The 25150-nt window shown below is 34.9% G+C and overlaps 1 protein-coding gene across 2 annotated transcripts in view; it reads right to left on the bottom strand.

The window, feature by feature from the left end:
* Positions 1–25150, bottom strand: part of NAALADL2 (N-acetylated alpha-linked acidic dipeptidase like 2) — a 936574-nt gene that overhangs the window by 320493 nt on the left and 590931 nt on the right. For both annotated transcript variants that reach the window (XM_032842372.1, XM_032842373.1), the window contains exons 6-7: positions 24086–24229; positions 2395–2487 (exon numbers count right to left, since the gene is read on the bottom strand). In XM_032842372.1, coding sequence (XP_032698263.1) covers positions 2395–2487; positions 24086–24229 — 237 coding nt within the window. The remainder of the gene's footprint in view (positions 1–2394; positions 2488–24085; positions 24230–25150) is intronic.

Here is a 25150-nt window from a genome sequence, read left to right as displayed (position 1 = left end):
ATCTAAAATTTTTCCAGAATCATAGTGGGAAGTGCCCCGTAAACAATGTGTGTATGCTCAGTAAATATTAATGAACTATTAATACATATGAGGGAGCAGTTATTCAGTGGCTGTAAATATTAAATAATGTGGTAGTCATATATGGATTTTGAAATAAATGAAGTATTTAGGGAATTAATTACAGCTTCCAGCTTATAGTCTTAGCTCTTCTCATTTCCCTGAAGGAAAAAAAAAAAAAATCAACATCAAAAGTCATACAACTACTGCAAAAGTTTTCTTCCCACATATTTCACATAATCATACAAAACCCATTAGACACAACATAGAAAGATCTCCACAACACATGGATGGGGCCTACTCAATGTACATTACTGACTATTGTTAATAATAAGGTAGACTAAAACTCTATCTCCAGAGTTTCCTCCGATTTTGTTGCCACTGAATGTTACTGGTGTTGATCTATATTTCTTTCACCAAGTAGCCCAATACATCTGTGTAAAAAGATTTCTTCAGAGTGTCATTTTATTCAGAGATGTCCCATAGCTCAGTGGTGTGGACTTTGAAGCCAGCCTGCTTGGGTTTGGGTCCAGGCTATCCAATATACTAGTTATGTGACCTTGGAGAGCTTATCCAAGCCTTTATGCCTGGATTTCTTCAAGTATAAAATGAAAATACAAATACCACATACATCATTCCCTTGCTTTCTGTTTTAAATGAGTTGCTAAGTGTAAGGCACTTTGAACAGTGTCTGACACATAAGTACTGCTTTTGTGTGGCATAAACGAATTACTCCTTTACTTCGTGGCATCAGAAAGCTATTTGATGGGAAATCACTGCATGAAGTTATTTTAGTTTTCTGCTGATTTTAGAACCAGCAATGGATCTGATCTGCCAACATTTTATCAAAATTTAATTAATGGTATATCCAGGGTGGTTGCAAATGTTGAAACTCAGGAAATTTATTTACTCATCTCCCAGATATGTGTGAAAGTTCTGCTTGGGATTATCTGTATTCTAGACAAACCATATCCAAAAGCCTTAACAATTGTTTCTAATTTTCAGAGCCATTAAATAAGAAAATCATGTGAATGAACAGCCAGTATTCTCATGTAGAATTCAAATAAACAAAATTTGGGAAGCTTTGCTTATTATACACTGCAGAATACTACCGGTAAATTGATTTTAAGAAATTGATTTTTTTCTATATTGAATTTCAATTAGGAAAGTTCTTTTACCCTCCAACTAGTATAGTTTTGTACAATTTGGTTTTTCCATAAAAACTAGTAAATGTAGCAATGATGATAAATATTGCTGGTGCTTTGATTAGAGATTCTCTTGATGGAAATCTGTTGAAATGCAGCCCATGACAATTTCTCAACCCATTTATATATTGCATTTAAAGACATTAAAATCAGAGATTGTTCAACATTGTTACTGTAAAGAAAACAGAGAAAATATGAACCTTCCATTAATTCTCTAAGAGTTGGCTGGCAAGAAACTTGGGGAGATGTAAAACTTGATCTCAAAATTCTCTAGGTTATCAATTATGGGGTCAATTTGACTAAAGTTGTGGAGAAAAGTAATTCTCCAATGAGAACTGGAGTAAATATCCCAACCAAATTAACAGAGGTGGCCCAATTGTGCAGACCAGACTGCCGCATTCTACCCTCGGTGACAAGCACTCAGGCAGCAATATGTGGTTCAGCCTCACAATGCATTAGGAAGTGTTGTTATGAGTCTCTTAATTAATATAGCTAGTTTTATTTTCTTAGCCTGATGATATTATCTGAAGATGCTATGAACATCCTAGAGCAAGGAGCAAAATTATTTAAAATTTAGCCAGGTGATCTTTTCATTAGCATCTTCAAAACCTAAAGCCACGCAGACATTAAGCAGAACTGTCAATGGATGAAAGATCAGAGGAAGAATGTGGATTAGCACTGAAAGATTAGATTTTGGAGATAAAAACTTTTATTATCTTTTTAAAGACACCATTAAAACTAAAAGATTTTCTTTCTTAAAAGGTCCTTTCCTGATAAAAGTAAAAAATCCAAGGGTTACGTTATAGTGAAGAATAAGCAAACAAACAAGCAAAAAAACTGGTTTTTGTAGTTTTTCTTCATGAGGTACATGCCGATTTATCAAATCTAAACTGTTTTCTCATTTCATTTTGTTTCGTTTTCCCTTATACTCTCTACTTTGATTTATTTTTGAAGAGTAAGAAAGAGAATAAAGACTTGCTTCTTGGTTTCATACTGACTCACTCTTAGAGTGGAGTGAACCAGTTACATCTAAAATAGGAAATGCATTTGATTACGCTCTTACATTGTTATAGAGTATTTTCTTGTAGGTTTAATAGATTATAAATACATACAGAATCTCAGTACTACTTACCTGGAGATATCAAGCCCTTTAAATATCCAACAACATTAGTCACTGTTTTGAATTTTGTAACTGTCTGAACTTGCATGTTGACAATTCTTTCATCTGAAAAAAAATAATAATAAGATTTTCCCCCTATATTCTGTCTTTTTCTCTTAAAAATTTCAATATCATTAACAAAAGAATTCCAAACAGTTGAATTTTTTCTGGAAAATCAAAGTTACACCTTTTCACAAGTTTCTATTCAATACTTTGTGTCAACTCTGTTTTAGGTACTTGTGATACAATGGTGACTAAGTTACCATTTCTGACCTCACAGAACTACAGAGCTATAAAGCAGCAGCCTAAACTCCACAGCCCAGAGCTGCAGTGAAGTTCAATATGAGAGCACCCAGAAGATCTCAGGGAGAAGTGGACAACTCATATTTAAAAAAATATGTATCAGATAAAATTATTTCCAAATAAATTTAAGTGCTTTTCTAGCTTCAGAAAAAAGAGCATGTGGAAGCTAACTTAACCTTTCCTGTATGACTCATTATTATGTTATCACATTAAAAACTGTAAAGCATTACAGAAATGAAAAGAATAAATATTTCTAAAGTTATACGTATTTCCAAATATTGCAGCCTTCATTTTTCACCTGTATTGGTTGCTTTCTCACTTCTATTCTAAATCTCCTCCTAATTGCTCTGCCTCTTTGAGTTCTTGTATTCATTCCTGATATTCAAAAATTTCAACAACAAATAAGGCAAAGACACCAATCCAGAGATGATTCAGTCACAGTCCTGAAGCCATCTTTGAAGGCCTTTAGGGGTAACATGTATTAATTCTGTATTTGATGGACCCTGGGAAGTCTGTGGGTAGGAGGTTTCTAGAAGGAGTTCAAGGGCAGCCCGGAGATTCTATCTGGGGGTGGAGTGGGGGTGGCAATTAGAAAGCAGCTAATACAAAGTAGCTGAGCTATACTGACAGGCCTTCAGTAGTGTCACTTCTTTTCACTAGATGAAAATTGTTACAATAAATAAGTTTCTTCTTTCGTTAAATGTACCCTTTCTAACAATTTAAATGGGAAATCATTATCCTGAATTTGTTAAAATTAAAACTAAAACAGGAGTAAGGATGTCATGAGAGAATGCCTGAGCAACTCATATATGAGAAATGGAAATCTGCTTAGAGCCCGAGTACTGTGGTTTTAATTTAAGCGTCATGCATTTGTGTTTGCTTTGATGAATATACTTGGTTTTTCACAGCAGTTTCAGATTTACAGAAAAACTGACTGGAAAGTTCAAAGCTCCCAAATATCCAATCTCTCTCCCCTGCTCCTATTAACATCTTTGATTAGAGTGATCTATTCATTACCATTGGTAAGACAGTATTAATACATAATTATTAACTATAAAGTCCATAGTTTGCATTAGGCTTCACCGTTTGTGTTACACATAATATGGATATTGACAAATGCATAAGGACATGTGTCCAATATTACTGTATCATACAGAATAGTTTCATTGCCCTAAAAATCTCCTGTGCTTTACCTTTTCATCCTTCCCCTACCCTCTCCTTATTGAACCCCTTGCAACCACTGAGCTTTTAAATTTCTCCATAGTTTTCCTTTTTCCAGAACATCACATAGTTGGATTCATATGTTTGGGGGGTTTTTTGTTTTGTTTAGTTTTGTTTTAAGACTATTTATTTACTATAGATAGAAAGATAGCAAGGGTGGGACAAAGGGAGAGGAAGGAGAGAATCTCAAGCAGACTCTCCTCAGAGCACGGAGTCCTACACTGCTGGCTCTCACCACCCTGAGATCATGACCTGAGTCAAAAATCAAGAGTTAGCTGCTTAACTGACAGAGCCACCCAGGCGCCCCTCAAATGTTTGTCTTTAATGTTTAATTCCATGTTCTATATTTGTTCCAAATAGGCCAGATAGTGAGCTTTAAATAAGACACACATTACTTTATAGTTTTAAAAAATATTTCCAGAGTATCTTTCAGTTAGATGTAGATGAAAAAATATTCTCTGATTTTGTAAGTTTTTTTTCTCCCCTAATTCAGAAGTGAGAAAACCTTACAAGATATAAAGACTACTGCTTGGAATATTACCTTGCATTAATACAGTGTCTTACAACTTATAACAATAGACGTTTATCTCACTGACTCTTGAAATGGTTAACCAAGTGAAAGTTTTTATTATCTTTATTGAATAAAACACATGGGGCAGAACTGAGACTCAAACCCGGGTCTTCATATATATAACATTTCTAGCTAAACAATAAAATCTCACTCTAAGCCTCCATTTCTCTCATTATAAGATATTCTTCATATATATAAAAGAATAAAAAATAATGCAACATACTATGATGATCCACATCTAGTTTTAAGATATTATTTTACTATAGTTTCTTAGTTCTTTTCCTTTTTCCTTTTTACAAATATGATTCCTTTTTACAAATATGATTTTGCAGATTTGATTATTACCCTAAGATTAATGTTAATCACTTTGGGTTTTGTTACATAGATTTAGATAATATTGAGAGATTGATAAGCAGATAAGTGTAGACAAGGGCATTGGCACATAAATAGAACCAATGTACTCTACTTTTTTATAGGCTTTGACATTTGACAGAAATTATTTTCCCTCCTTTTTTTTTCCACTTAGCATTATGTTTTTCATAACTTTCCATGAAGGTAAGTAGATGTGAATCATTCATTTAAACTGCTAAGTATATTTGATAATAGGATCAATCCCAGTTTATGTTCTAGTGTTACTGAACTCTAATGAGGTTATACCTAAATTTTCAACATTACATTGTAGCAAAAAAAAAAAAAAAATGTTTTTCTTTACATTTCTTTTGCACACGTGCCATTTTTTTCTTCAGTTAGATAACTAGAAGTTGTGGATTATAATATATGTGTACCTTCAACTATAATAGGTCCACAAAAGTTGCTCTTCAGAATTTTTAATTTTGACAATCTGACAGGTATAAAAATCTTATTATTGCTTTAATTTACATTTCCCTCATTACTAGTAGGGTTCAGAAATTTTTTTTTTAAATATTTTATTTATTTATTTATTTTTTATTTTTGAGACAGAATGAGAGAGAGGAAGCAGAGTGGCAGGCAGAGGGAGAGGGAGAAGCAGGCTCCCTGCTGAGCAGGGAGCCCAATGTAGGACTTGATCCCAGGACCCAATTGAGCCACCCAGGTGCCCCAACAATTTTTTATATGTATATTCATAATCCAGGTTTTTCATTTATGTTCTTTGACCATTTTCCTTTGAGTTGTTTATCATTTGGGGTATTTTTGTATTTTTTCTTTCTATTTAGAATATTATTCTCTTATTAGTTATATGTAGTACAAATACTTTTCAGTTTTTGATTTATATTTTCTAGATATTTATTATATTTTAAGTATTAATAAAGTCAAATTCAATAATTTATTATTTTTCCTTGAGTACTTGTGTTTTTTTTTATTTTTTGTTTGTTTGTTTAAGAAACACTATCATGGGGCGCCTGAGTGGCTCAGTGGGTTAAAGCCTCTGCCTTCAGCTCAGGTCATGATCCCAGCGTCCTGGAATCGAGCCCCACATCACTCTGCCTGCCTCTCTGCCTACTTGTGATCTCTGTCTGTCAAATAAATAAATAAAATATTAAAAAAAAAAAACTATCATGAAAATATTTTTCAAATATTTTAAAATTGAATTTTCAAATTCAAGTTTTTAATCCAGTCAAAATACACTGTGAAGTAGATATTCAATATTACCTCTGTGGTATGGATAGCCAATTGTTCACACATTTTTTATTAAAGACATTTGAGAATTGCATTAGGGCTGAATTAAATTAATGAACTCATTTAGGAAACTATATTGTGTCTTCTGTCCATAAACATTATATGCCTCACTATTTCAGTTGCCTTTTAGGTCTTTTAATGAAGTTTTATATTTTGTTCCAGAAAAGTTTTGAACAATTATTATTAAATTTATTTTTATGATTTTCCTGCTGTGATAACAATATATAATATTTTTAACTTTCTCTATTGTGTATAAGCATGGTATTTAATTTCTTACCTTGGTTGTACAATGTGCCTTCTTGTTAATCTCTTATACACTGTACTACTTGATCTATAGAGTTTTATTTTTGTTGGTTTCAATTTAGACAATTACCAAAAGAAGAGTTTTGTTTATTCTTTTCAAATTTTACAACTTTCAACTATTGTTCTTATCATCTTGTGTAGGATTGCCAGTGCAGTTTGGAATAAAGGCAATGAGAGCCTTATTCCTTGGTCCTTACTTTTTATTCTTCACTTTAGAAAGAATGTTTCTCAGATTTTATTTAAAAAACAAACAAACAAACAAATGATGTTTGTTATAGTTTCCTTAAAAATTCCCTTTCAAATTAAGGAAGAACACTTTTGTTCTTACTTTGCAAACACATTTTATCATAAACAGATGTTGAATCCTCTTTGAGATAATTGCAAGTCTTCTCAATTGACCATGTTAAAAAATGCATATACCCCTGGAAAAAGCTCGACTTAGTCATGATACGTATTTTTGTAACTGGGTATACTAGTATTTTTTTAGGATATTTGCATAAATAACAGAATGGCTGACAATTTTACTTATCATTTATCCTTGTCTGATTTTGGTATCTGGATTACACAACCTTCCAAATGTTTAGGGATATTTGCTTCTTTCCTGGATTTTTGAAGAGTTTACATGTAGCATAGGGATTATCCATTTTACAAAGGAGTGTTAGGAAACATACCTAAACTATTTGGTCCTCATATTTATATATGGGGTGAGGAAAGAGGGTACATTATCACAATGTACATTTACATTTCATTTCATTAATATTTTCAAATAAATATTAATAGTTATAAATACATTCAAATTTTTAACATCTTTATTTCTTCTAAATTTACTGCACTTAGTTGTTCATTCTATTCTTGTGCTTACCTAAGAAAGAGAAGAAAAAAAAAAGAAAATCACTGCCATATATCTGGGTTTGTTGTGTTTTGTTTTTTTTTTGTCTTTTCTAACATTAATTCACTCATCTTTTTTTTTTCCTCTATCAGTTTTTCTTGAAGTAGCTAATTTATTAGTATTTTCAAATGGGATTTCTAGATCTTCATTATATATTTTTTCCACTTCAATATTATGTTCTATGCTTACCTTTGCTCAATTTTACCCAGATTCTTAAGGCTACAGATTTTTTTATATAGATGTAGTATATTAATTTCAACATACATTCTTATTATCTTACATTCTAAACTTCAGAATTTTTGCTATCATTCTTTCTTTTTTAAACACGATTCTTAGTTTGCAAGTTATTTTTTTAAAGATTCATTTATCTATTTTGAGAGAGGGAAAGAGAAAAAAAGAGCAGAGGGAAGAGGGAGAGGGAGAGCAAGAGAGACGCTCAAGCAGACTCCCCAGTGATCTGAGGTGGGGGCTCAATTTCAGGAGCCTGAGATCATGAACCAAAACCAAGAGTCACAGTCACTGGACTGACTGAGTCACCCACCCAGGCACCACCCTCCCCCAACATTCTTTCTATAATATATACAATACATTAGGTTGAATAATTTTTTAAGTATTCAAATACAAGGTGTGTGTTACTATTGGTATCTAACTTAATTATGGACTGAAAGCAAGGTCTGGAAGACCTTCTTTGATATTATGTGAGATTTGTTTTGTAATCCTGTAGGTTATTGCATCTGGTAGAGAATGTATACTTTAATAAAATGTTTCAAATAAAAATAGGTACTCCCTATTATATGAGTGCAGCATCTCATATATATGTCCTGTAGATCAAGCTAGAAAATGTGTGGTCATAACTTCATTAATTATTCTGTATATTTTCTCTATTATCAAGACAAGTTAACTTATCAAGACAAAAGTTTCCCATATGATTTGTCTTTATCAGTTGTCCTAGTAATGCTATCAAATTTTCCTTTGCATGTTTTTAGACTAGTTTCATGCATTCAATTTGGGAATTGCTATATCTTTCTGATTTCTATATAGAATATGTATAACAATTATTCTTTATATCTTCTCTATGCCAATTTTTTTCCTAAACTCTTCCTCCTCACCTCTCCTCTGATATTAAGATTATTGCATCATTCTTCTGCTTAGTGTTTCTCCAATATATATTTTTCCAGCATTGCATTTACTTTTGCCAGGCATCCTGGGGCATCTTTGGCTTGGGGACAATTTTTATGTAAATTTCTTGGCTTGCAGTTTCTGTACTACAATAGTAGTGGAAATTCTGAGCTAGAGTTTTTGATTTCTAAATAAAGATTTTTTTTTTTTCATCCAGAGCTCAGATAAAAGAAAGCTTTCCTCCACCAGTGGGTGAGTTCCTTTCTAGTCTTCCTACTACCCCCATGGTCCTGCTATTATATATGAATGCTAGTTACAACTCCCTGCTCCCTATAGGTATATAACTGTCTTCTGTCCTCATGTACTGCTATATTCCCACTCTAAGTTACCAGAATACATAACTTCCCAACACCAGGAAACCACAGGGTAAACTCTTTTGCTTATTTCTCTGATTTTTTTGTTCCATCTTCATTTTTGCTTCAGAATATTTGACTTTTTTAATAGTTGCTTTTTAAAATGCCCTTTTTTTTTTTGCATTTCATAGCATCCTCAACATTTGTGTGGAAGCATTTCAAATATTTTTTCCTGTCCTCTTCCTATTAGAAGATACGCAGAGATCTGAAAAAGTAAAGACAATATTTTGCTCAGAGAAGGATGCTATGTTTACACTGGATCCTCCCAACTGACAGAAGGATCTTCTTATGTATCATTATGCAAGGATCAGATGGACATAATATCTAATATAGCAAAAATAGCTTTTTCATCCATTTGTTTGCATCCCCATACATGACATTGACCCTAATATATAACATTTTATGATATTCCATGCCCATTATCTGAAAACAAATATGCATAGTCTGTTTCCCTTCACAAGAAGCAGAACCACGATCACATTACATTTTTAACATGAATGTCAGCAAAACTTTGGATAAACTCTCATGACACATCTATTGGGGTTGGCATTGCTAATTCAAACAACCCATTGGTAAGGCAATATTACTCTTCATAGCAATAACAATAGTAATTCTGTAGTCTGTAATTTATTATACAAGAATAATTTAATTCTTCCCAGTATAATCTATAATAGCAATTACAAAAAACAGCCCAATATCCCAAACAGGGAAATGGCTTAGAAAATTGTGATAAAATGTGTGCCCATTAAAATGTAAAAGTAATATGTAGAGACATGGATAGCCTATACATGAAAAAACAGAATACCAAGAGATATAGATAATGACTAACTTAGATAAAAAAAAATGTGGTTTTACAGACAAAATAGTAAAAAGGAGAGATAACTAAATGAAACAAAAACTAGGTTATGAAGGCCTCCCAGGGTCCACCGTGGTGAAATACTGTTGTAAAAAGGCTTGAACAAACCTGAACCCTTGGATATTTATTCTTCTCCTGCAGTTCCTGGAGTGTTGGGAACTAAAACACAAGGGGACTTCTCTCCCTATTGCTCCATCTTTTAATACCAAATCCCTGAAACCTGAGGTTTTCTGGGGAACTTTCAGAAAATGAGAGAAGTTTAGACTAGTGCCATAGTATCTGGGGACATGATGACTCCCATTATGATAACCCAGAAAGATATAAATTAGGGTCTGACTTGGTTCTGCCCTCCTATAATCTATAAGAGGGTAGCTAATACTTCCAGAGCAACATAAATTCCCAGACTAGAACCCTAAATATCTGGTTGTGAGGGTCTACAACCACACAAAAGAAACATGATGAACATATATAATACCTAAAGTAAACATACTGATACACACAACACATTAATTTAAAAATAAGCATTATAATTAAATACAAGAATAGAAGGGGATCCATTAGCAAAAAGAAACAACCAAAAGCCATTTTAAAAAGAAGAAATAATAGGTAAGGAAATAGAATAATTAAAAGAAATATGACAATAGATAGGATGAGTAGAGATGGTAAGTAATAGATAAATATGACAGACAATTGAATTTAAGAGCTATGCCAGATGAATATTTTTCTAGAAATTGCAGAAAAGTATAAAGAGAGAAAATAGGGAAGTACAGTTAAAATTCATGGCGTATAGAAATAGGATTTCTAGAAATAATATCAGAAGAAGAAAAATAAATAGAAGAGAGAAAATATTTAAAGAAATAATATTTTTCCAGAAAAAGGGAAAGTTACATCTATATATTTTATTTGAATTTTGTTTTGTTTTGTTTTTGTTTTTTTTTAAAGATTTTGTTTATTTAACACACACACACAGAGAGAGCACAAGCAGGGGAAGCAGCTGGCAGAGGGAGAGGCAGGCTCCCCACTGAGCAAGGAGCCCGATGCAGGAATTAAGGCAAACACTTAACTGACTAGGCCACCCAGGTGGCCCACATCTATATATTTTATAATGAAGTTTAAAAGCATGAAAGACATAGAGAAAAATTCTGAAAGTTCCCAGTGTGAAAAGCAGATCACTCATAAGACCAACAAACAAACAAAAAATGAAACAAAAAATCCAGAATCAGATTGATAACAAGTTTGTCAGAAACAACATGACACCAAAAACGAAGGTAATTTTCAAAGAATAATAAGAATATGCCAATAGACAGAACCTAGGTTAAAGGTGATATTTTGGGCTGACCTGGAACAATTTGAGTATCCAAAGGAAAAAGAAAAAAAGTAGTACTGAATTAAAACCCATTAAATAAATTAGGGCTATAAATCCTAATTATATATAATTAATAGATACTATATGTACAAATAAACACCCAAAGTGGAAAGAGAGCTCTTCTTTACAGTAGAATATCAACTAATAGAAGCAGAAGGGAGATGAACTTGGAGTGTCACCACTAGCATCATCTTGATAATGACTAATTGGACATAAAGCAAAAATAAACATTTAAACTAGTGGGTGGACCTCAGAGGAGGTATGAGCAGGATGTTTGCAATGATTTCAAATGATTGCTAATTGTAAAAGAAAAAATTTTAAAATAGTAACTTCAGGGGTGCCTGGGTGGCTCAGAGGGTTAAAGCTTCTGGGATGGAGCCCAGCATCAGGCTCTCTGCTCAGCAGGGGGCCTTCTTCCTCCTCTCTCTCTGCCTGCCTCTATGCCTACTTGTGATCTCTCTCTGTTAAATAAATAAATAAAATCTTAAAAAAAATAGTAACTTCAAGGAGAAGCCCTCACAGATTTTTTATTAATTTAATTGAATTATCAAAATTGGCATTACCAGTAATGGGACAAACTGATATCAGGAATGGGGAAAAAACAGTCTGACTTTGTAATACTGCTGCCAAAGATGCAGAGGCTCAAATTATTCATGGGAAAACATCAGCTAAACTCAGACTGGGAAACATTCTGCAGATAGCTGATATGTAAGCTTCAAAAATGATAAAGCAAAATGAAAATCAAGCAGAGACTGAGACGATTCCAGGCTTAAGGAAATAGGTCACTTGATAACTCAGAACGCATGACCCTAGTTTAGATCCATTTGCTATTTAGGTCATTACTGAAACAACTGGCAAAATTTGAATGGGGCCTTTGGAGTATACGGTAGGAGTGTATCAATGTTTCATTCCTGATTGTGATGGTTGTGCTGTCTGGGTAGAGAAAATGTCACCATTTGTGGGAGAATTCAGATGTGATGGTTCGTCATGTCTGTTGTTTGCTCTCGGGTAGTTGAGGGGAAAAAAATGTTTTCTTTGTACTATTCTAGAAACTTTTCTAAAAGTTTGCATTTATTTCAAAATTAAAAAAAATACACTTGAAATTAGAAAATCCTGGATAACATTTAGATGCCGTTTGTTATTTAAAAGGTCAATGCATGTGTATGTGTCTATGTACTGCTACTTTAAGATAACATTTCCAGCCTACATTTGCCAAATGTTTTCTGTCTTTCATCCTTCAAAGTTGGATGGCAGCTTTAAATTTGATGTGTGAAGTTCAAAAGATTTTGAGATGACAAAATGTGTTCCACTCAGACCATTTGTACTCAAATAGGGTGAGGAGTGTCAGAGCTGAAACATAAAAGTAGTTGCCTCCCTCTAGTCCTTAATTTCATCACATGCAAAGAAAAATACTATGGAAATTATTTTCCAGTGATAAGTCTATCTTGCATTTTTGTTGCTATTATGAAAACTCAACTAGTTCTCATGTCTTTCATCATAACTAACAAGGCTTCATCTCCAGCTGTACTGTGAGTAAGCATGACCCAATAGCTAGGAAAACCCCCAACCTTATTTAAAGAGATTTGAGAACTAAAAATTGCTGCTAACTCTGAGTCCTAATTCCAATAAACAGACTTTTGCTGGTTTCTTAAACACAGTTCTTCCTAGGATTCCTAATTTTAATTGAGTGTTTCATTCTGTATACCTGACTCTTTTTAGCTACTTGACTCTAGAAAAGAACTTCCAGGATTGGGGCTATGATTGGTTTTCTTTATTTTTCCATTTCCCTGCACCCTAGGAACTAGTAAAGTCTAGAATCATACTTTTGATGATTGGGACTTTATAAACTGTTAGCATCTTTCCTAAATGCCAACTGCTTCCCTAAATGTCTGAGCATAAACTGCTTCTGGATTCTATGTCCTCAAAGCCTGTATAGCTTTCTGAGTGCTCCTTTTTTCTACATGACATCTCCCTATTGCCCAACGTTTTTCTGAACCAATATTATTGATTGGTTATATGATTGACATCACATGCTCTAGACCAAGGATCTTATTATTCAAAATATTTATCAAAATATTTATGAACTGATCCAGTATATATGCTGACCAATCAGAATGCACTGGCAGCAAGTTATTGGACTGCCCACATCAAGAGATACAAACTCATATCATCGGAACTGCCCCAGATACTATGTTCTTCTAGCCACATTGTAACTTTCTCAGGAGCTCCACTTCAGTCTGTCCTGTAGGGAAAATAACTTTACACCAGAGTTCTACATAGTAAGGGGTGCCTAGGTGGCTCAGTAGGTGAAGCTTCTGACTTTGACTGAGGTCATGATCTCAGGGTCCTGGAATTGAGCCCTGAGCCTGGCTCCAAGCTCAGCAGGGAGTCTGCTTCTCCCTTTTGCTCTCTTCCTGACCAACCCCTTCATGCATGTTCTCTCTCTCAAATAAATAAAATACTTTTTATTAAAAAAAAAAAAGAGTTCTGCACAAGACACTGATACAACTTCTAATCTTAAGACTCAGTTAGGTCCACTATGTCCCACCTCATCTGATATTATATGTCTTACCATATCCTGGATAGTGACAATAACACCAGCTACCAGAAAAAACAAAAAAAAAGAAAAGAAAAGAAAAAAAGAAAGAAAGAAAGAAAAGAAACTCATTACAATAATGAGTTTTCTCATAGTAAACTTAAGAATTAATGGGAGAAGATATTTGTAAATGACAGTACAGACAAAAGATTGATATCCAGGATCTATAAAGAATTCTTCAAACTCAACACACACAAAACAGATAATCATATCAAAAAAATGGGCAGAAGATATGAACAGACACTTCTCCAATGAAGACATACAAATGGCTATCAGACACATGAAAAAATGTTCATCATCGCTAGCCATCAGGGAGATTCAAATTAAAACCACATTGAGATACCACCTTACACCAGTTAGAATAGCCAAAATTAGCAAGACAGGAAACAACATGTGTTGGAGGGGATGTGGAGAAAGGGGAACCCTCTTACACTGTTGGTGGGAATACAAGTTGGTGCAGCCACTTTGGAAAACAGTGTGGAGATTCCTCAAGAAATTAAAAATAGAGCTTCCCTATGACCCTGCAATTGCACTACTGGGTATTTACCCCAAAGATACAGATGGTGCGAAAAGAAGGGCCATCTGTACCCCAATGTTTATAGCAGCAATGGCCACGGTCGCCAAACTGTGGAAAGAACCAAGATGCCCTTCAGTGGACAAATGGGTAAGGAAGATGTGGTCCATATACACTATGGAGTATTATGCCTCCATCAGAAAGGATGAATACCCAACTTTTGTAGCAACATGGACGGGACTGGAAGAGATTATGCTGAGTGAAATAAGTCAAGCAGAGAGAGTCAATTATCATATGGTTTCACTTATTTGTGGAGCATAACAAATAGCATGGAGGACATGGGGAGTTAGGAGAAGGCAGCTGGGGGAAATTGGAAGGGGAGGTAAACAATGAGACTATGGACTCTGAAAAACAATATGAAGGGTTTGAAGAGGTCGGGGGGTGGGAGGTTGGGGGAACCAGGTGGTGGGTATTAGAGAGGGCACGGACTGCATGGAGCACTGGGTGTGGTACAAAAACAATGAATATTGTTATGCTGAAAATAAATTAAAAAAAAAGATTAATTTAAAAAAAAAGAATTAATGTCAAATTTATTGAAAATAAAAAGGACGGAAGAACTAGCTAAATAAAATCACAAGAAACAACCCACAAATCTAGAATGTGGGACATTCAGGACAATAAACTTGACCCTATAGATCTCAGTGTTAAGAGAAGAAAAAGAGGATTGTACTAGATTAGTAGGGAGGCAATTTGTACGCCTAGTTTGGATCTTGGTTTGGATAAACCCACTGTAAGAAATTTGGATGACTGTCAAAACTTTTTATATATTAAATAAAGTTTACTATCATGAAAAAGTGGAGATATTTAATTAGATAAATGCATTTCAAAATAATATATATAGTATGATCTCCTTTTGGTAAAAAAACAAAGAAACAAAACCTCTAAATGTGTATATTAAAAATCTAGAATGATTTACATTAAGCATTGATAATGATAATTACTGGGTGTTAGGAATGTTTTCTGGACTAAACCATTTATCTTCAAAATCATATGTTGAAGCCCTAACCCTCAGTGTAGCTGTATTTGGAGATAGGGTATTTAAGGAGAAAGGGTTAAATGAGGTCTTAAGAGTGGGAATTTAATCTGATAGGACTGGCGTCTTTATAAAAAAGAGAAAGAAGCACCACAGGTTTCTTATTCTCTTTATGTGTGCACAGAGAAAAGTCCATGTGAGGACACAGAGAAGGCAACCATCTACAAGCCAAGAAGAGAGCACTTATCAGAAAGCGAATTTTGTTGGCACTATGAGCCTGGAGCTTCCAGTCTCCAGAACTGTGAGAAAAATAAATGTCTGTTGTTAAAGCCACCAGTTCTGTGGTATCTTGTTATGGAAGCTCAACATGACTCATATAGAATGTGTTAACTTGCGTGCCTGTTCTTGTTCATATCTCTCTTCTTTTTTTTAATCTCTCTTTTTTAACTCTTAGCAAACATTAACTGTTTTGTAATAATAGAAATTAAAGAGAAAAATAAAATCTCCAAATCTGTGTTAGTATATCAAATTTTTGTTCTAAAAAAAAGTGAGACTAGCATAAAAATACTGAATGAAAACTGTTTGCTTGGTCCTTTTCACCACATCCTTTCTTAGTTTAGTAGCTATCCCTCAGTCTACACAGACACAGACACACACACACATACACACACCCCCAATTGTGTATGATGCATTCTTATGAACTTACATGCATTTTGGGAAAAATATTTAAAGTTTAATATTATTTTGAATTAGTAAAATTATGTAAATAGGAAGATGTTTGAAACAATATGAACCCCAGAAAAAATGACTTTCATCTTCTTTGTACCCCTTATAAGAGTGAAAGTTGATTAACATATTTTCCACATTTTTCTACCAAACCATTCTACAAATCACAAACTATCAAATTTGTCAGCAGACTAATCACCTGCAACACTAACTGGGCTGCATATTTCCCATATTGCCATTCAAGTCTATTGACATCCTTCACTTAGCTCCATGCCCCAAGAAGCTGACCTCTGTAGAGAACATCTACCTAGCTCCTCTGTTCTTGGCTTTAGGTTGGGTTTAGCCAATAGAAGATATCAACAGTGATCAGTAGGTTGAGTAAGAGAAAGATTAGAGCCCTTGTGTTCCATCACCCTCCCTGGCTAGTCACTTGCTGGCAGTGTCTGCATTCCTTGATTGAAAGCCAAGGCACCTGGCAGACTGACCTCTCCTACCTCTTGAGGACTTGCCAGTTTCTGTTAACTATTCTCCCTTCTTGCATCTTTACATTTATAGATAGTAAGAATTGCTAGAGTTAGAGTGGTTCACCTTTTCTTTTCTTTTCCTTTATTTTATTCTCTTTTCTTTCCGTACTTTTCTTTTAAGATTTATTTATTTTAGAGAGAGGAAAAAAGGGGGGTTGGGCAGGGGGAGAGGGAGAGAGAGAATCTCAGGCAGACTACCTATTGAGCATGGAGCTTGACAGGACTTGATGTCACAACCCTGAGATCATGACCTGAGCCAAAATCAAGAGTCAGCCACTTAACTGACTAAACGACCCAGGTGCCCCTCACCATCACTTTTCCAATTTCCTTTACCTATTGGACACTTTTGCACAGGCCCTTAGCCAAACTCCCTTGAACTGCACATTTTTAGTGTGGGTGTCATTGATTTCCTGATGGCAACCTGATTTATATGTTGACCAACTTAGGTATATTTAGTGAGTCATCCAAATGTGTTGCCAGGAAATGAATAGATGGTGAGGAGAAGAATTTCTTTTATAGTAATAGGACAGGCTAGGATATTCAAACCAACTTTCCCACCGAAAGTAATTTACAATGCTGAATAAAGTACAAAATGAATCTTGTTAACAGCATCTAAGAACTAGAAGGTAAGGAATTACTAGGTCAAAATTTAAGTTGTGATAGGAACCCAGATAAGTAACACAATAAAGCTGCTTTCAACTTGAGGGAATTTACTGAACCTAGAGAATCTTTTAATGGCCTTATGAGATGCAAAGTTTAGAAGAAAAAGCCCTGGGCCTGGCCAAGTTGGAGAGAAGGTAGTTCCAAAAAGAGATTCTTCCTCATAAAGTAGACTCTTAAATGACTACACTCCCCACACCTACCCATGAGATAGCAAAGAAAGTTATCTGTCATGGAACAAAGCAGGAAAAAGGATATATTTTTTTAAGATTTTTATTTATTTATTTGACAGAGAAAGATCACAAGCAGGCAGAGAGGCAGGCGGAGAGAGAGGGGGAAGCAGTCTCCCTGCTGAGCAGAGAGCCCGATGCGGGGCTCGATCCCAGGACCACAAGATCATGACCTGAGCTGAAGGCAGAACCTTAACCCACTGAGCCACCCAGGTGCCCGGAAAAAGGATATTTAAAAAGCTATAATTCTAGGGTAGCTCTAAAAGAATACAAAAAGTATTTATAGCTGCTAAAATTGTAAAGGAAAAAATATGATGACAAAATAATCTAAATCTAATGAGAGAAATAAAACAAAAGTAAAACATAATATGTGGTACAAGGAAGAAACCTAAATTCAGATAAAAATATGGAAGCATAAATAAATTAATAATCACTTTAAATATAATAAACTGGAAGTTTCAGCTAAAAGATAATCAGATTGTATTTAAAATACAAAGTAGTTGTAGGGTGCCTGGCTCACTCAGCTGGTAGAGCATGTGACTCTTGATCTCAAGGTCATGAGTTAAGTAGAATTTACTTTAACAAAATACAGACTAGTTGCTAGTAAGAAGAGATGCTAAAAGAGAAATGTATAGAAAGCTGGTTAGTGAGAAAAAGAAAAAAAAAAAGCTACTGAGGCTAAATTAATGTCAACCCAAATCAAATTTTAAAACGCACATTAAAAATACAAAGAAGAAAAAGAAATTTAAAAAATATAAAGAAGATCACTTCATCTGATAAGTGTTTCAACCAACCAGGAAGATGTGCTGCATTTGAACTTACAAACACCTAAGAAATGACCTTAAAATGTATGAATCAAAAATCAACAGAACTTCAAGATAAAATAGAGAAATCTATACATATAGAAGGCAATTTTAACATTAATAATAAGATATAGGCAATTTGAATGACTTGAGTATGGTGCCTAGTTTGAGTGAGCATAGAACTGTATGCCTGACAAAAGAGTACACACTCTTTCCAAATAATCATGGAACACTGGGAAATAAAGGAAACCTTGGAGAACCACAACACATTCTAATGAAAACTGAAGGAGCACCTGGGTGGCTCAGTTGGTTGACGTCTGCCTTCTCAAGTCATCACCTCAAAACCCTGGGATTGAGCCCTGTGTCAGGCTTGCTGCTCAACAGGGTGTCTGCTTCTCCCTCTCCCTCTGCTCTCTCTCTCTTTAATAAATAAATAAAATATAAAAAAAAAAAAGAAAAGAAAATTGAAGTTGCTTATACTCTAGCTCAGAAGAATATTATATTCTTCCAAGCAGCATACAAGTGCCTAAAGCAAGGCTGAGAAAGTCAGGAGGTGCTACCTCCAACATGGGGAGCATGGTATTTGCATGGAGCTTTAGAGTACAGAAGCTTTACAACTTAGAGACACAAACTTAAAGACATGTTTGGATAATACTAAATATAATGTTAGGGAGAAATATTGGATACATGAAGGAAATAGCAGGATATACAACCAGAAATGCACTCCTCAACTAGCCCACGGCATAAAGAGGACCATCAAACTATAAGGATAGAGTATGCTCTAATGGAGTTTATCACATACATCAGCTATGACGTTTAGTTGAAGATTTTGTACTTTGAAAGAAGCAACAGGTACTTGAGAAATTATATGACAAGAATACAGGAAACAATAAAAACTGCTGAGAAACACTGGAAATCAGAAAACACTTGTTAAACTAATTCTGCTGAAGAGTGTACATCTCAGGTTGTCTTTAGGTCTTTTAACAAACAAACATAACTCTAGACTGAATCTAAGTTGAATCATTTCTGAAAATCAAAACTGTCAAGACAGAAAGCTGGAAACATGAGAAGTTCTGGGTGAATGACAGATCTGTGTCACCCTTGGTAAACCCAACCTGCACTCCCTAGGAAACAGAGAATTGACTGTATTTTCTGTGGACTTTGGACAATAGGTTTCCCACCTATGTTCACTCTGTTTAAGACCCTTGATGAATAGTCCTTCAAAGTCATTTCTGAAGCTTTTTTTTCCTTTTGTCCAAGGACTTCAGACTGGGAGCTCATGAAGGCTGATCTTTAGTTCTACGGATTACTCTGTTATCAGCTTCCAGCTCAGACTCCTAGGATCACAGTGCAACTCTCTGCTTGAAGAGCCATAAAATTGGGGTGTCACCATTGCACAGTTTAGTGACTTCTAACATTTGTCATGACACTGATTGCAAAAGTATTCTAACTCACTGAATTTTTGGAATAAAAAGTGGCCACTGTATCTATATGCATACTACATAGAAGTTGTCTAGACAAATTAAAATTTTCACATGTTCTTCCTAATACTTTCCTCCACATTCATGACTGTGGAGGAAATTTTTTTAGAATTTAATAGAATTTAATAATTCTATTAAAATTGCAAGTTTCCAATTTTCTTATATTTTCTTTTTAGGCCTTCTGAGGAATTATTTTTCCTAGAGCACAAAAAAGGCCACATCATATCATTTCCACACCACTCTGTTATTTGCTTGATGTATCTACTGAGACACTTTTTAACCAGAAAAACAAAATGTACTCCTGGATCTTCTCACATGTAGCAATGTTAGGGCTACTCTGAACAGGTTGATTAGTTTCGTATGTAACAAAAAATAATGCTGAATTCAACTGTACTAATAACATTTCTTGTTAATGAATATTTCCTGAAAAGCTAAAATTTGTTATTTGCCAATAGATTCTAGTTTAACTTCCATTTTTGGACAATATGTTTAATACATCTTTTTAAATCTCTACTCAAGAAATGATAATGAGTACTTTTAAGTAACTGCTAATAAATTAGAAATATAAATCTTCAAAATACATAAGAAATAACAGACCTCACTATATTATTCTAATTAAAGTAAGTTTCATCAAAGAATATATAAAATTCTGAACAGGGAAATTATATATTTGTTTATTTATTTCTCCATTTGAAGAGATGATCCAAATTTACTTATGTAAAAACTCGTCATCACTGATGACACACAGAAATAGCCATTTTTCTATTCATCAAAAGTGATTCATCAAACATATTAAAGATGTTTCTTTTAACTCAATTCATTTAAATTTTTGCCTTAAGTTCATGGATTTTAAGCTTCCCCCTCACCTTTTTACACTATATTCATCGTTTTTAACCACAAACTCAGACTGATAATTGAAAACTCAAATTCCCATATTTTGGTTGATTCTCAAGGACAAAGACTGATAACATATTAGATCAACAGGTAAGGCCTACAAAAAGTAAGACAAGATCAAGGAAAATAAAATACAGTCAATATGCAGTTATCTGATCAACCCATTTATGTGTGTGTGTGTGTGTGTGCGTGTGTGTGTGTGTGCATGTGTATATATATATATATATATATATATATATATATATATATATATAGGTCTTGCTATATCAAGACCTTTTTTCCTGCTTCTTTTTCTATCCCTCAAAAAAGTCTTAGTCCTCTCAGGACTTTCTGTATAAATACTTTGCTCTCCACTTCATTTTGTTGAACTTATTTCATGAATGTAGATATTAAATACTTTAAGTTTTACGATCTGTTTTAGTTAGGTAGCTTTTTTTTTTTTTTTTTTTTGCAAAAAAATAAAAAATCCAACATAGATCGGAAAAAAAAGGGGGGGTGGGCAGGGGATGTGTTGACTCATATACATGGCCAGTTCAGTTGGTTCAGCTTCAGACAAAGCTTTAGGGCTTGGATGATGTGGAGAAGATTTTCTATTCCCTCTCCCCCCATTATTCACTTGTACCTTCCTTGTGTTGGTCCATTTTCAGGTAGGCTATACTCTCAAGGTTCCAAAGAAGTTACCAAAAGGCTAAAGGCTTTTTCTTTCAGCTATACTGTTAAAGTGAGTCATTGCTCAAATAAATTCCAGAAATCAAGTCTTGGCACTGTTTGGCCAAGATCATCCTGTGATATGCCAATAGACTTGAGCTAATGAGGATCTATTTCTAGAGCCTGGGATGTGGCCAAACATATTCACACTACTGGGAAGTGTTGGCAACCATTCCAAAAGTGGGGGGTAGCAAATAGATGTTAAAATTCCACTATACTCTTTCCTGGATGATAAAGAATTTGGATTTGTTCTATACAAAGGATTAAATGGGTATAATAAATAATTAGTTGATTTGTACACATATTTTTAATGTACTCCTGCCTAAATTCTCTGTGAAAATTTTCCTACATTGAGGCTCAAGAAAAAGAAAATTCCACAATAAGATATAACTATGTTTTAAATTATTTTTTATTCTATAAACTATAAGCATTGCTCTTATTGCTCCAAAATATAGCATTTCATTCTATATCCTGTCCCATCCTGATATATATCAGAATGAGCAAATAATGTATTTATGTGTTTATGAGAAAATTTAAAAGTTAATTAATTTATTTTGGCTATCATAAGTATTATTATCCAAAACATTATGGGTAGAGGCTTGTTACCCTACAGTTAAGATTCATTTAAATTTAACAACTCAGAGTGCTCCATCACTATTTGGGAAATCTAAATGTAATACCCTGTACTTAAAAAGATGATGAAAGGAGTGCCTATTAAACATGAAACACCCACATCTACAGATTTTTCTAAAAACAATAATAGCTACTATATCCATGAGGAAAATTTGATATGGCATAATTCCTTACAAAAGCAGGCTTATCTTGTATTAAAAAAAAAAAAAAAGATTGTATTTATTTATTTGACAGAGAGAGATTACAAGTAGAGAGGCAGGCAAAGAGAGAGGGGGAAGCAGGCTCCCCACCAAGCAGAGAGCCCGATGTGGGGCTTGATCCCAGGACCTTAAGATCATGACCTAAGCTGAAGGCAGAAGCTTAACCCACTGAGACACCCAGGCGCCCCTCTTGTTACTTTTTTAAAAATGGAGTTGTAGGGGCACCTGGGTGGCTCAGTGGGTTAAAGCCTCTGCCTTTGGCTCAGGTCATGATCCCAGGGTCCTGGGATCCAGCTATGCATCCATCGCATCAGGCTCTCTGCTCCGCAGGGAGTCGGCTTCCTCCTCTCTCTCTCTGCCTGCCTCTCTGCCTAGTTGTGATTTCTCTCTGTCAAATAAATAAAATAAAAAAAAAAAATGGAGTTGTAAAACAGGTTTCAGTGCACATCTCATTTTTTCTTCTAAGCTTTATACATGTTGTAACTTACTGTAAAGATATAGCTACGGGGTGCCATTTTGCTTAGCTATGACATTATTAAACAGATATTTAACATACTGTGGAGGAAACTGATAAAGTTCTTTGGTTAGAAAGACAATTGCTAATATAACATTTTACAGTATGCAAAAGTACTGAGACATATATCATAACTTGATTCTCAGGTCAATCTGAGATACTAGGTTAGATAGCCTTCTGTAGATCCAGAAATAGCAGCTGTATGATGCTGTATGAGCAGTCATGGAGCCAGTATGTGGACTATCAGCTTACTGAGAGCAGGACAGTGGCTGAACCACATCAGGGGCTCTGAATATTTATTGAAGTAACCAGTTAATTAAATCTGGTATCTTAGAAGTCCAGAGTTTTCCCTACAACTAAAGTATTATTATAGCGTTCTTCACATATTTTAATAGAGTCCAAGATCAATTTGTAAGGCTCAAAATAAAAGACAATAAAACAAAACAAAACAAAACAAAAAGCTCCTCAAAGACTTCCTCTTTCCAGCTTTGAGGACTGAGGCTTATCAGTGTTTTCCATATATCCTAGTGGCTCAATCAATAATCAGTTTAGGAGGCACTCAACTGATTGGGCTTTGAAAAGTATGCGCACCTCTCTAACAGAGGGCAATCCTGTATGTATTCAGGTTTGGGGTTTCTTTTTAGGTGTCTTCAAAACATTTTTTTTTTTTAATGCTTTTGTTGTCAAGAGAAAAGCAGAAGAGATAAAATCTGGGTCGTTGAGCCTCCAGGTCTGGATGCAGAAACAAGAGTCCTCTGTTGAATTTTACAAGGACTAGATCCAAATTGAACAGTATGTAAAGAGAGTCTCTTCGTCAGGATTCTAATGCTGCCACTGGAGGCAGACGTAAGATGCAGCCTGTGGCTTGCACCCCACCACAGGCAGCTTAACTACTTCAGTTTTATCCAGTGTGTTCCAACAAGGCCAGACAAACCGCTCTGTGGTGCAAGAGGCATCTCTCAGGCGATGATGCGTAAAGACACAGGGATTTTTTAGTCAATCGCAGGAATTAGGCTTTAATGCTTTATACTAAAAGACTTCATACCCCAGATAGCTGACTGCTATCCACAGAATCTTGGCAGCCAAGCAGACTGCTGAAACTGAAACAAGGAAGCTCTGTTAAGCAGATTTTTGTGAATGTATAAAATGCTTTATTTGTAAAGCTGCTTTTCTTTGCTACAGTTTAAAATGCTTTCTGCTTCTCCCCTTTTTTTTAAATCTCTCAGTTTGATCAACTCTCAGTCTTTATCAAAATTACTTTCCAAAAATGTCCCTTAAAGAGCCACAGATGAGAAATAAATGCTCATCTCATCAAAAAATAAATGTGTTTCTTTCTTTCTTTCTTTCTTTTTTTTAAGGAATAATTCTAAACATATCAATTCAAGAGATTAAAAATGATCCCGGTCCTTACAAAAACTATACAATACACAGAAAGACATGAAATACTTTACCATTATTTGGAAGTTCTAGAGGGCTACAGACACCAGTTTTGGTTCTGCTGTTTGGAGAGGAGATCAGTTTCTCAACGAGAGATGCCGAGATGGGCTGAACTAGCAGAGACGTGAGGTTTGATCGGTTTTGTCTAAAGCTTCCATCTGGATCAAAAAGAGAAGGGAACAGAAACCTTAGCCATCAGAAACTAAAAACACTTCAAGAGACATTTTTTGTAATGAGTATTTAAAATATGGACCATATGCTTATTTGAGTTCATTTGTTTATTCGTAGTTATACTCTACTTATTAAAGATGATCTGAGGTACTTCAGTCCAAATACTATTATGTATCCTAGAGAATGATGGCAGATTGTACACACATCGCCTTCCATTCTCCTACAGGACTCCACTGGAATGACAACAAAGGAATAAAAGAGTGTAAATCCACAAGGGCTGACCAAGAGAAGGGACAATAGCAGTAAGATTCTAAAAGCCAGAGAGCAGATACCTAAGTGTCAACTGATGTAACAGACCCAAAGAGACCAAAACCTAAGCAAGCAGAGAGTAAGCTGAGAAGCAATGCAGTTTGTACCATAGAACCCAAAAGGCTTAGGAAATGGTCACAGCACCTACCTATTAAAATATGGGTAAAGGAGGGCACCTTGGTGGCTAACTTGGTCATGTGCCTGCCTTTGACTCAGGTCATGATCCCAGGGACCTGGGATCAAGTCCCACACTGGGGTGGGGGGGTGGGGAGGGAGTGTACCTTCTCAGCAGGGAGTCTGCTTCTCCCTGTATCTTTCCCTGCTGCTCGTGATCTCTCTCTCTCTCTCACTCTCTAATAAATAAATAAAACCTTAAAAAAAAATATATATATGGGTAAAGGCGGGGGGAAACAGGAGAATTTGATGAAATTCTGATTGTGAAGTTCTCCCTTCATGCCTTCAATCAGAGAGTGCCTATTCTTCCCCCTACTCCCTCAGAAAAGTGCAAGGGAATGCTTAATAGGGAGGGAGACACCAGACACAGTGAAGGTGGGGATATCTCATATTTAAAAAGGGATGGTCTTATAATTGCAGAGACT

This window comes from Lontra canadensis, unplaced genomic scaffold, assembly GCF_010015895.1.
Source record: "Lontra canadensis isolate GAN:19392208 unplaced genomic scaffold, GSC_riverotter_1.0 scaffold129, whole genome shotgun sequence".
NCBI classification, from domain to species: Eukaryota; Metazoa; Chordata; class Mammalia; order Carnivora; family Mustelidae; genus Lontra; species Lontra canadensis.
This window is presented reverse-complemented; position numbering and strand designations above follow the sequence as displayed.